Genomic DNA, 12,452 nt, shown 5'->3' on the forward strand with positions numbered 1-12,452 from the left:
AATTATTTGGTTTTGGGTTAAAATGGTAGGTTCATGTTAAAATTTTAGCTTAGGTCCCTATCCTATCCATGCATATCTAAATAATTCCACTACATCCTACCATTTCTCTTTTAGGATATTGATACTTTGAAGCAATGTTTAGACTCACTAATTTTAAAAGGGAAAACCAATAGAAGCAATGTTTTTTTAACTTGTTTAGCCAATGTTTTAAAAAACGACCTAGAATTGAAACCTGGCCACAGATCGATGGTTCAACAACCTAATTCAAATGAATGGCATGTTCTACAAAATTAAAAAATAATAATAATAATTAAGATAAAATAATGGTCAAAAAACATTGAATGGGTTATTGACCAATTCAACAATTTTTTAGCTAGGACCGAATTTGAGGTAAAACAGAACAAGTTGCCTAAACAATTCCCAGGCAAAACAGTTTGACCATTCGGGTCAACAACGGTTCAAAAACATTGTGTTCAGCTGACCAGTTGTATTGTATCAGTCAAGAGTGGTTCAAAAACTAATAGGGCCAATGACTTGTAAACCCAATGGTTGAAACATTAATTTGTTTAGCAAGTTTGGTTGCTATATTTATTTTATATATACTATTCAACTAGTTTGGTTGCTATATTATTTTATATATACTATTCAACTTTTACACTGTGATAGTCATTGGTCCATCCCTTTCTAGGGGTGAGCATTATTTGGTTAAAACCAAAAAACTGAATCAAAAAATCAAGATTTCAGTTTTTTTGGTTTTTGGTTATTTCGGTTTAGAAATTTGGTTAACCGAAAAAATCAAATTAACCAAACTTTATTACCTATAATTTATATTAACATATATTACATATATAATATGTATAAAATATAATATATTGTATTACATTATATATTAAAATATATAGTATTGAAATTCGATTTTAACCAAAATAACCAAATACAGAACAAAAAATCTTGATTTATTCAGTTTGATTTTTAAGTTAATAGACCGTTTGCTCACCCCTACCCCTTTGGGTTAGTTTTTAAAACATGGATTTGGTGATTTCAATCTTCACCTACGCCTCAATTTTCGGATCAAAGGTGGTTTGAATGGACTATTAATGAGGCTACAAGGTTAATGGTTGTCAAATAAACCAACAGATAAGGAAAAACAAGATGTAGGTGTGATGAAATGGTACCAGATGCATCATGAAAATACACGTTGGATCATGATGGTCGACCGAACCCAAGAACCTGACCTGACCCAATCTGAAAAAAGCAGGTTAGGGTCCAGTGATCCTAACTCAAAGGCGGCCCAACCTGAAAAGTATCCGGGTCAAGTTGGGAGACAGGTTGCTGCTCGTTCTCCTATTTTCAAACCAATGTTGATCCACACAGTTGAACTATTCAAACCATTTGAACCAAACAATTGAATCTGTATTTTTGGTAACCATTGATTTGGTCGAAAACCAGTTGATTAAGATAGTTGAACTATTGATCCATCTGACCCATGGGTCAACCCTAACCCGAAATCTGACTCAACTTGAAGTGACCCGAAAACTGACTTGAACCCAATTGCAGGTCTAGTTGGCCCCTTACCGATGTTTCCTAGGTGGATCCATCAAAGGGTAAGCCCCCTTTTGCGTAATGTGCACAAATCCAGAACTACGTATCGGCATCCACACTATACAAGAAACAAAGGTAATATTGACATGGAGCATAAACAAATAAGCATACATATGATGATGATGATTATGATGATGATATTTCATATTTTTTGTGCATTTGCATGTTAGGCATCCTGTTTGTTGCCAAGGTTCAAAACATCAATACGACCGATACGCGTTGATACTTACTTTTTTACTCCTTTTTTATTTTATTTTTTTCAAAATTAGCTCGGGGGAGACGGTTTAGGACCACTCCATCCCGTGAACCGGTCAGACCCCCGATACACCCAATATGGGCCGATACGTAACGATACTTTGAACCTTGTTTGTTGCATCAGCAACTCAACATGTTAATTTCATTCTTTAGCAGGAATATGATCGCTTATCCATATTAAAAGTAGCAAAATTTGAATTGATTCAAACACAATAGAATTGTAATATTAAAAAGACAAGCTCTGGTACAATTGGTTCGAAAAAGCAGATGAGAAACTAGACATAGGTGTCAATTAATGATTTCCTCATCTCATCGACAATTGCAATTGGTTGGGCTTCTCTCAACTTGAAGACACTCTCGATTACAGAGAGTTCTGTTGCTGTGGTGTCTGACCCACAGAATGCTGTCCAGTCATTCACTGTGATGCCAGAAGCAATGACTTCACTTCCTCGATTTACAGTCCCAGCCACCAGAGGTACTTGAAGGAGTGTGGAAAGCTCATCCAAGTCTTCAATCGATGTATGGGGATGGACCTGTTTTAACATTTTTCAGAAGAACTGCTGAAATTCATGATGCCTTTTAGTCATAAACTATAAAGAATTGTTACGTAACATACCAATCCACCTCTGTTGGAGAAGGCACAATAACTACCAACAAGAATGTTTCCTGCAATTGTCTGCCTAAACACTTCTACTCCAAGAACATCTGCAATCATTTCCTCAGTTTCCTGGCAAATTTTTTAAACCAGAAAGAGCACGGTGGATAAGTGTTCTAGCAAATTAATATGATATAACACAAATTTAGAAAATGATAGTATGCCTCCATGCCAAATAATTCAGTCTTAACTATTACAAGATTGTAATCCCATTGAATCAAAATGAATCTCAAGCTAACAAAAAACCACTGCTGCACACCTCCTACACCCCGATCCATCTAAATTCTAATAGGTGTTTTCCTAAGACCTCAAATGGCATAGCATTTTTCCTTCTGATGGATCTATTTAGCCCTTGAGAAAGGGTATCTTCCACAAATATGGAGAAAACCTAATTTCAAATCATTCACAATATTTTTCCTTACGTCCTCAGACACATAATGTTATTCCTAATGACATCCTTAGCCCTTAGAAGGGATGATTCTTCACGAACAAGCATAAAACATAAAGTGGAATTTTTACAATAAACCTAGCCTCAAATTGATTCAACCTTATAAATCACATAAATTGGCAGAACAAATAGTAAATGGAAAATGCAAAACCTATAAAAAATGGAGATAACTTTACCCTGTCAAGGTCAGTATGTGCAAGAGCAACATGATCATTACAAGCTATGCAGTTCCCAAGCGCTGACAATCTCTCTTCAATGCGCTGTACAACAACATGATCAGGTAAACTATTCCTCAAATGCTGAAGTTCTGCAATAAAAGGTAAACAAAAAAAATCGTGTTTTATTTTCAAACAAGTTGTAGATATGAAATAGATCATATCCATAGAGACAAATTCTGTAAATAGCATTTTATGTTTTTGTAAATTTAAGATGATAATATCTTGAATTCTCCATGCAAGTAGGTCCATCATCACATTAAAGAACTAGAAACGTTGTTGACATGGAAGATTTCAGGTCTGAGTAACAATTAAATTCAGAACTGGACTTGCATGGATAATCAAAAAAGATTCAAAATATTGTCATCTTAAAGGCTCAAGAAACATTATATGTGGTTAGATAAGCCAAAATAAGAAAGAATTGAAAAATCTAATTGATGCTAAAAAATTAAAACTTCCTACAAAGCACTCATTCACATGAATGAGCTTGTGTAGAGAAACATCCAAAAAACCACAACCACATGGAGGCTCAAAGTTTTTAACATTTTTTATATCAATAACACAGTGAAGAGCTTGAGAAAGACTACAATGACTTAAGCGCAACTAAACAGTTGCTTCAGAAAGACCACAATGACTAGAGTGCAACCACACAGAAAGAAGCTGAGAGTGAAAGAGATACTGCAATGGTTGATGTCCAACTCTTTGAGAAGAACACAGTGCTGGAACTGGAAAGGACTACTAAGAACCATTCTTGTTCAATGGAGCTTAGGAAGAATGTTTTAGCGAGTAGAAAAAACAAAACAAAGGTCTGGTTGGTCAGGTGGGAGTAGAAGTTCTTGTTTTTCCTTTCTTCTTTCAAGTGATTTCTGGTCACTCTCCTCTGTAAATTAATTTTTATTTCAATAAATTTTATTTTATTACCAAAAAAGAGCTTTACAAATGTGTTCAATATAAAGAAAGCACGGCTAGAGGGGGGGGACACACACACACACTAAGAGAAAAGATTAGCCCAACAAAACTGATCACTTTGTACACCTTGCTATGCCAAGTGAATCTACCATTGCATTTACTAATCCATTGATCCATTCCAAAAGTACCCTCAACCTCACCCACTAGCCTCCTTATTTTCCTCATTACTTGTTTATGGGTCCATGGCCTAACACTATTGTTGATCAACCACCCTATTACCAATAGGGAATCACCTTCCACCTCTAAGTGTCTCAAACTTAGAAGCCTTGCCAACTTTAAGCCTTGCAGAAGATCAGAGAATTCAACTGATGAAGAATTTGCAACCCCGATTGGTCCAGAGAATAAAGCCACTACAACACCCCTAGGCCCTACCATTTCTAAAGACTCCTATCCTGAAAGCAACTCAGTTTTCAAAGGAACTGCTATTAAAATTCAACTCGATTCAATAGTTGTCAAGACATCTAAGCAATTCTGGGCGACACTAGACCACCTAGTTGCCTAGTCGCTTAAGCAGGCACCTAAGCAACACCTAGGCGATAAGGATTTTATAATATAAAGAACCGACTTTTGGCTAGTTCATTAATTTTATATACCATTCAGCATGCATATTAATTGAAAAAAGAATAGAAATAATAGTGGCAGTGAGTAAAGGGCAAGGCGATAGGGTTTGTGGTCTGAACAGAATGGAAGAATCTTTGAAAAATACAAGCAAGTGGAGGAAATCATTGAATTTACAGCCGTAAGGGCTGCTCACTGGGCTCAGATCAATAAAGATTTCAATGGGATAAAGATGAATGATTTGCCTAGAGGTCGGAACTTTAATGTGGTTTTTTTTATCAATAACAAAGGATTTCATTAATTAGAAAAAAGAATACAAAGGGAAGAAATAACCTCTCTTATCTCCCCCAAGCAAGAAAACCAGAGCAGAAAAGATTACAGTTGAGCCCAAAACAAGTTCTCCTTATTCACCCCTTGCTTTGCTAACACACAGAGTTTGCACATCTCTTAACCCAAACCACTTTAACTTCCATGTCTTTTGACAGCCACTTGAATATTTTCTTCTCATTGTTGTACAACCACAAAAAAATTTTGTCTCCCTTTAGCCATCCTACCACCAGCTTGGAGTCTCCTTCAAAATCAACTTCCTCAAATTTAAGTACTTGGCTCTCTGAACACCTTCAAAGCCCACCGAAATCTCAGCTCTAAAAAGAGTCACCCTCTTCTACTGGGCCTGAGAACAAGGAAATTATTTTCCCTTTCTCATCCCATTTGGTAAAATCCACATGCAGGAGGGGGGGACTGGAACTGGTACCTCCTGAACCGGGGCTGAAAAAGCAATTTCTTTCCACTTTCTTGATAAATCGTCTAATGAAACATTGTTGAAGAGACCCATAGATTTAAGCCAATGGAATACCCTGAAGCAAATCACCTCTTGAATAATTTCATTGTTCCTCTCCTTCCTTGAAAATAATCTGGAATTCCTTTCTTCCCAAACAATCCAAATAACAGCAGCCTGAATACATGGCTAAAATATTTCCAAATTCTTCCCTTATAAACCAAGGCTAGGAAATGGAATCTTTGAAATAAAAAACATGAACCATACAGTAATTCGCTGGGTTCCATAACAACCAACAAGAAACAACCATCTTTCATTAACAATAATCTATAAATTTCATAAAAAAAACATAAGCTTCATATTAAAACATATGAAAATCAACATATTCATGAGAAGAAAAAGAAGGGAAAAAAAAAAGAAAATTCAGAAAATGTCGGGGTTGACCCCCTGTTTTTGTCCTAGGAAAAGAAGAAAAGAAAGTTCTTCCTTATTGGTTCAGGTTTTGAAGTCCTTGAGGGTTCAAGACAGCATACACCAATAGATGTGTTGATTAATCACTAACAAATAAGAAAATAATAAAAGGAAACTAGTATATAAGCCCACAAAATGAACATTTTAGTTAAATGATGCATAATTTTATTATTATAATCTAAAAAAAAATAAAGAATATAAAAGCATTTCATGGTGCCATATATAAACTACAAAAGTAGTAGGAGATTAAGTGTGATGACCCTCCAAGAGTGCCTTGTCACCTAGATGTTGCCTTTGACAACTATACTTAATAAACAAATGTTAATGGGCTTACATTGCAGGTAGTCATCCAAGGAATTACCACACAGTATGGGAGGAGTTCAAATGCAAACATGTTCAGTACAAAACCTTTTATACCATATTTCTAAACCTTGTATTTATTATTTTGGTAAGTTATTTCTAAACCTTGTATTTGCACTGTACATATTTTATCGACAAGTTATTTGCACTGCACATATTTGTATTTGCCCTCTTCCCAAACTAAGCCTAAGGAACAAATCAATCCTCTCCTAGTGTGCCATTAGGGTTCAGATGCTCCTGCAGTTGAATTGAATCACTGCAATTTCGCTAATTATTCACCATCAACGGATAAAGATACTGACATCCGGTAGTTACAATCACCTCTACCAGCACTTCTTACTAATGGCACTATTGCCTCATTAAAAAAAAAATTAATGAAGATACCACAACATAGTAGCAGATGCACACCAGATAAAATATCTCAATTCTCATTCCTCACACATGATGCCCAACTCCCCAACAGTGTTGATCAACAGTTAACTATGGAGAAGACAAATACAGCAATATCCTCAAGAATAACCTTTTTCCAGTTTTGAAGTTACCTTGATCAGTGGTAGTATGTGGCAAGAGGAGCCCATTCTTGTTTCCTGCCAACAGAGGTAAGGTATAAGATGAATTATGAAAATTGATAGAATATATAATATATGAGCTTCTAACCTAAATAGCTTCAGTTTCCTACCAGCACATAGCCGCCCAATAATTCTAGTGCCTGCTATGGATGTTTTAACCACAGGAATAACACCAGCTAGTTCAGATTCAAAAGTGCTGTGGGAGATTCAAAAAGCCGTTAGCATTGTCTTAAAACTAAGGAGAAAAATACTGCAAATGAATCAGGGTTCATACAGCACAGATGTATTGACCTGTAAAAATTTTCTGATCCTCCAATTGCAACCAAACAGTATGCATTGGTCAACTTGGAGAAAACCCCAACTTCACAGTTGTTTTCAAACTGAAGCCCTGAACAGATTTGATTGGTTGTTAAGACCAATTCTTGAAGGTGTACCAGATTCTATTTTTGGAAGGGTAATCAAAAACTATTAATAAATAAGAGTGTAAACAGAGACATACAGAAAGACCACAGCGGAAAGCTTCATAAGTTACCACCCGATACACCCAAAATGTGAGACCAGATATAAACAAAAATTCTGCAATTTAGACCCTTGAACTCACTAAGAATAAGGGTCCAGTCCATCAGATGATGACAAATATAGGGCAATGATGCACTAAGGACCTATGAATTTCCTGACTCTTCTTTTCTTTCTTAGTCATCCAAATAGGAGTTGAGAGTAAAAACCTGATTACAAGAATCACAGTTAATGGGGAGGTGACAACTGGGGCTGAATGAGAAAAATCAGGCAATCCTTTCCACTTTGAAGTATTCACTACCTCCCTATCCCTGATGAGAGTTCTTTGGTTTTTTTTTTTTTTTTTTGATAAGCTGGCAAAAAGTAATATGGTAATATGAATATGCAAGGGGAGGGAGAGAGTCACCCTCCATACACAACTGAAAATAAGAACTACTCAAATAGAATCATTATGACTTACAATGATATACAAAGATAACTCAAAATAATTGATCTCCAATCATTTGTGAAATCAGTCGCTGTAATTCCAAAAAAACTGAGATAGAGTCACCCTAAAGAGAACACAACCTGGACTGAGAGACCTTTTCAAGTTCAAAAATGCAACTTTTCTAATGGACAAAGATAAAACCCAAGGCGATATGGTTTCTAAGCAGGAAATCTTATAGAAGTTTTAGAAGAATTTCATACCCTATTTTCTTTTTCCTTTTTTTTTTTGATAAGGAGAGAAGGCAAGATGTTTTCATGCCATAGCTTTATGTTGAAGGCTAAATACCATGTGATTAAGATATTAGAAAATAATCAGCATTTTGAAGGCACCAAAATGATCAACTTATAAGTTGAAATTATTTGTAAAAGAAATAAAGTACAGTCTTTAGGAACAGTGAGGATGAAAGCAAGGATGATTTCCAATCTAAGGAAAACAGTTTTGAAGATTCCCTGGGTAACATAACAGCCTATGGTATTCTTTCATGTGCAATGAATACAGCCTTTATAACAATGGTTCTGGTGCTTGCTCTGTCATGCCTTTGGAAGCACAACTAAGTCAATCTTCTTAAATTCACTTAATTTTTTTTTGATAAAATTCACTTGTTTTTATAGGTAAAAATAAGAGTTCATTAAAATAAAAACAAAAAGGAATACAAGCTGATGGTGACAAGACATCACCCACTTACAACAAATAAAACAAGCTCCAGAATCAATATAAACTTTCCATATTACACATTTGAAATCCCAAGGCGTCCCCTAGGCTTGTTTACTCCCAGGTTCTCCTTGTCAAGTACATAGTCGTCAAGGCATATAGGTGATTCTAGGCAACAATGGATAAAAGTTGAATTAATAGCAATTATTCTTTGCTATCAAGTATCAAATTTATTTTCCTCATAAGCAAATAACCCTGCCCCATCCAATTGTTTCACAACATTGGAGATTTCAAAGTGGTCAGCTTGAATGCTTATACACCTTTCTCCAATTTGTTAATAATAGTTTGATCCAAAATTCCAAATAGAAAGTCATTAGATAAGAATAAATATCAAGGAAATTCCCAATGCACTCTATTATGCTTTCATGTAATTTTATATAGTAAAGAGACTAAGAGAAAAGATTGACCAATAAGTCCTGGGAGTAGCATGAACTTCCCAGTCCTAGGAGCACCTACAAAACTAAAATGTGAGAATCTAAATGAACAAGCGATTGCTCAGAGACTTACTGGTTGCCATGCGATAGATGAATAACACAAATCAATACAGTTGCAAGGTACAAAACCTGCAGAGACAATATTTAAACATAACTAACAAAACATAAGATGGTACTGAAACAAATACAGAAATATAACACCAGTCCATGTATTTGATTACAAAAAAATTCATTTGATATTTGGACAAGTTTCTTAAAAAATCTTCCAGTGTAACTACAGAATGAATTTCAGAACTTCAACCCTACTACTAACCAAGAACAAACCAAAAAGCTCGTTATGTTTCATAGAGAAGACAATACAGAATTTCGGTCTAAATGGAGAAAAAAATACTTGCATGATTAATGGGGAGGGGAAAGAGAGAGTCGGAGGGAGAAGCGAAGGGAAGTCTCCGGCTTCTATTTCAGTTCAGAGAGAGGGAGTGCAGAGACCTTATTTCTATTCAGGGAGAGAAGGATAACCCCTTATTTCTATCCGAAAATAGAGAGAAAGCCCCTGTTTCCGTTCTTACAGCATAGCACATATAGAAGAAGAAGAAGAAGAAGAAACCTACCTAAAATCCTGTTATCTGTTCAACCTTCAAAAACAGATTCTAAAATCCTGTTGTCTGTTCAACCTTCAAAAACAGATTCTTCTACCTCACTTACTCCGTCTTCAACTTTTAAAACCCTAACTCGCAAGAAAGAGAACAAAATCGGTGGTAAATCGCAAGAAACCCTAACTCACTTTGAGAATAGCAAAAAGGGCTTCAAATGGCCTCAGAAAAAAAGGGCTTCAAATCGGTTTAAGTCGAATTCAAATTTGAATTCGTTCTATTTAATTATATCGAATGTGGATTTACCCATACCCGATATCGGATTCTTTATTTTGGTATATGGGTGTGAGTTTCTTATTTTCTTTTTCCTTTTTTTTTCCTTCACTACACAATGGGGTGTGAGTTGAACCATATCCTTTGTAAGTGCCAAATAATTTTATTATAATTAATAATTTATAAATTCATTAATAAAATTCAAAATTAAGTAACAAAACTTTACCACATATTACATTAACAAAATTCACTTAATGATATTATTAAATTCTAAATAATTACAATTTAGTTAAAATTAAATTACTTTTAATTATTTCAAATAAATTTGATTAAAAAAACTACATTAATAAAATAAAAATTTAATTAATAAATAAATATAAATTCAAATCATATAATTTAATAAGCTTTAAAGTATTAACAAAATTTTAACTTTATTAATAATTAATAACAATTAACAAGGCTCATCTATCCACAAAAAATAATAATTGAATTGTACTTGAACCAAAATAACCCAATTAGAAATGTAATAAGGCTCCTTTCGCTTCAATTTCTCCTAAGTAAAACAATACTTAGATTGCTCTTCTACTTCAATTTTAATCCCCTCTATCATCTTATTGGATGGTGGCCTTCCCCTGTGGATCACATGGGCCCTATTAGCCAATAGTTGTAAAATTCTAGGTATTTTCTCATTAGTGGGAAAGAGAAATTATCTTGTCTTGGTTTATGTTAGTGGATGGTGGGACTCATTTTTCAATATCCTTCATCTTTTTCTACAAGTTTCATTTTTTCTTGTAGTAGAGAGTCTATTGAATTGTTGAATATCCTCTTTTAAGAAAAGAGAAGATAGTGGGAAAAGGTAATTCCTCTTTTACAAGAGAATAAGAGGATATTCAAGCTTACTGCTAAGTGAACAATAACACTTTAATCAATTGCTTTGGCTGTTATTCCACATTTATTCAATCAAACCTTTTGGTGGGCTTTCTTGGTTCTTTAATAATAATGTTGGAGAGGTAATTCCTCTTTTACAAGAGAAGAAGAAGATATTCAAGCTTATTGCTAAGTGAACACAAGCACTTTAATCAATTGTTTTGGTTGTTGTTTCATATTTATTCAATCAAGCCTTTTGGTGGGTTTTCTTGGCTCTTTAATAGCAATGTTACAGAGGATTTTGGTAGTTTTTTTTGGTGAGGCTTTTCTCATGTTTTGTTGGTTAAAATATATCTTGTTTAATGATTGTTTTTGTATACTCAAGAGAGGCTATTATCTCTTCAAATTGTTCTTCTCTAGTTTGAACTGGAAAAGTTGTAATTCTCATTATTATAAATAATGGAAGATTTTGGGATTAGTGTCCCATGGTTTTTCTCTTTACATTGGAGAGGCTTTTCACGTTAGAAATTGTTATGTGTATTCGTTTTTTATTCATATTATGTTTTGTGGTTATATGTTCCTTATATTGTTGTTATCTTGAATCCATTTGAGTTTTGGATTGACTTGAAATAAAACATTTTGCACTTAGTTGTGTAGTGCAAAATAAAGTATCGTGAACACAAAATACTTTGTCTTACCACCATAATAACATATTCTAACGGCAAAAACAACGTATTCTCAAGTGATGACAAGAACCAGTTTCAGTTTGCTTTGAAGTGTTTGTTTGAAATCAACTACCGACAGTTTGGTTTCCATCAGAGAAAATGCATTCTCGATCATTACCTTTGTCCGACAAAGGGCTGATCCCGTCACTATGATCACCCACTCAGATGAATTCTCAGACTGTCCCAACATACCCAGGTTTTGACCCCCGCTAAGGATCTCACTGATTGGCATATCAAAGACAGCCTAATCCGACACATAGTGCAGTACCATAATCAGGTCTAGGGGTCAGATGTAACTTTCCATTTTTGCCCATCAATCTCCAAGGTCTAGGGCAATACTGGAAATCTGGTTCGGTTCAAGGGTTCAATTAATCCTACACTGCATGTGCCTTGGGTCTTACCCTGGCGGCTGAGACAAGTCACCCCAATAGTTGGCAGCACACCAGTGTCAGCCTTGGCAGGATAAATCTCCCCAGACTTATCCAACGGCTGTGAACATTCAAAACCAACACAAGCCTCATTAAGTGTCCAGTTTTAGGGTCTTACACAGAAGCATACCACTCAACATGGATCAAACATGTACTTTATTTATTTACATTAAATATCAAAAGTACATCATAATTGATTGAAGCTAAGGGCATACAAAAACTGTCCAACAGCTCCCACTTGCACTTAGGTAAAATTTGGTACAAGCCGGAGTCCCATACTTTCCACGTGTTTCTCAAACACCTTCTGTGCGAGTGGCTTAGTTAATGGGTCTGCCACATTATCCGCTGATGCTACCTTCTGAATCAGGACGTTCCCTCTACCAACGATCTCCCGTAGTACATGGTACTTCCTCTCGATGTGCTTTGACTTCGAGTGGGCCCGAGGCTCCTTAGCCTGGGCGATGGCTCCATTGTTGTCACACAACAACGGGATGGGTGATGTGTTGGACAGAACCACTCCTAATTCGTGAACGAACTT

At 35.3% G+C, this 12,452-nt stretch overlaps 1 protein-coding gene across 1 annotated transcript; it reads right to left on the reverse strand.

The window, feature by feature from the left end:
• Positions 1 to 2,055: 2,055 nt before the first annotated feature.
• LOC148801389 (eukaryotic translation initiation factor 6-2-like) lies at positions 2,056 to 9,883 on the reverse strand. Its single transcript, XM_088901970.1, has 8 exons — positions 9,640 to 9,883; positions 9,102 to 9,157; positions 7,172 to 7,268; positions 6,991 to 7,076; positions 6,854 to 6,898; positions 3,137 to 3,267; positions 2,474 to 2,584; positions 2,056 to 2,390 (listed from the first exon to the last, which is right to left on the reverse strand). The coding sequence occupies exons 2-8, from the start codon at positions 9,109 to 9,111 to the stop codon at positions 2,133 to 2,135; spliced, it is 738 nt and encodes a 245-aa protein (XP_088758096.1). The 5' UTR covers positions 9,112 to 9,157; positions 9,640 to 9,883; the 3' UTR covers positions 2,056 to 2,132.
• Positions 9,884 to 12,452: the final 2,569 nt, after the last annotated feature.

Source organism: Nelumbo nucifera, chromosome 3 (assembly GCF_055504915.1).
Source record: "Nelumbo nucifera cultivar China Antique chromosome 3, China Antique-T2T, whole genome shotgun sequence".
Lineage (NCBI taxonomy): Eukaryota > Viridiplantae > Streptophyta > Magnoliopsida > Proteales > Nelumbonaceae > Nelumbo > Nelumbo nucifera.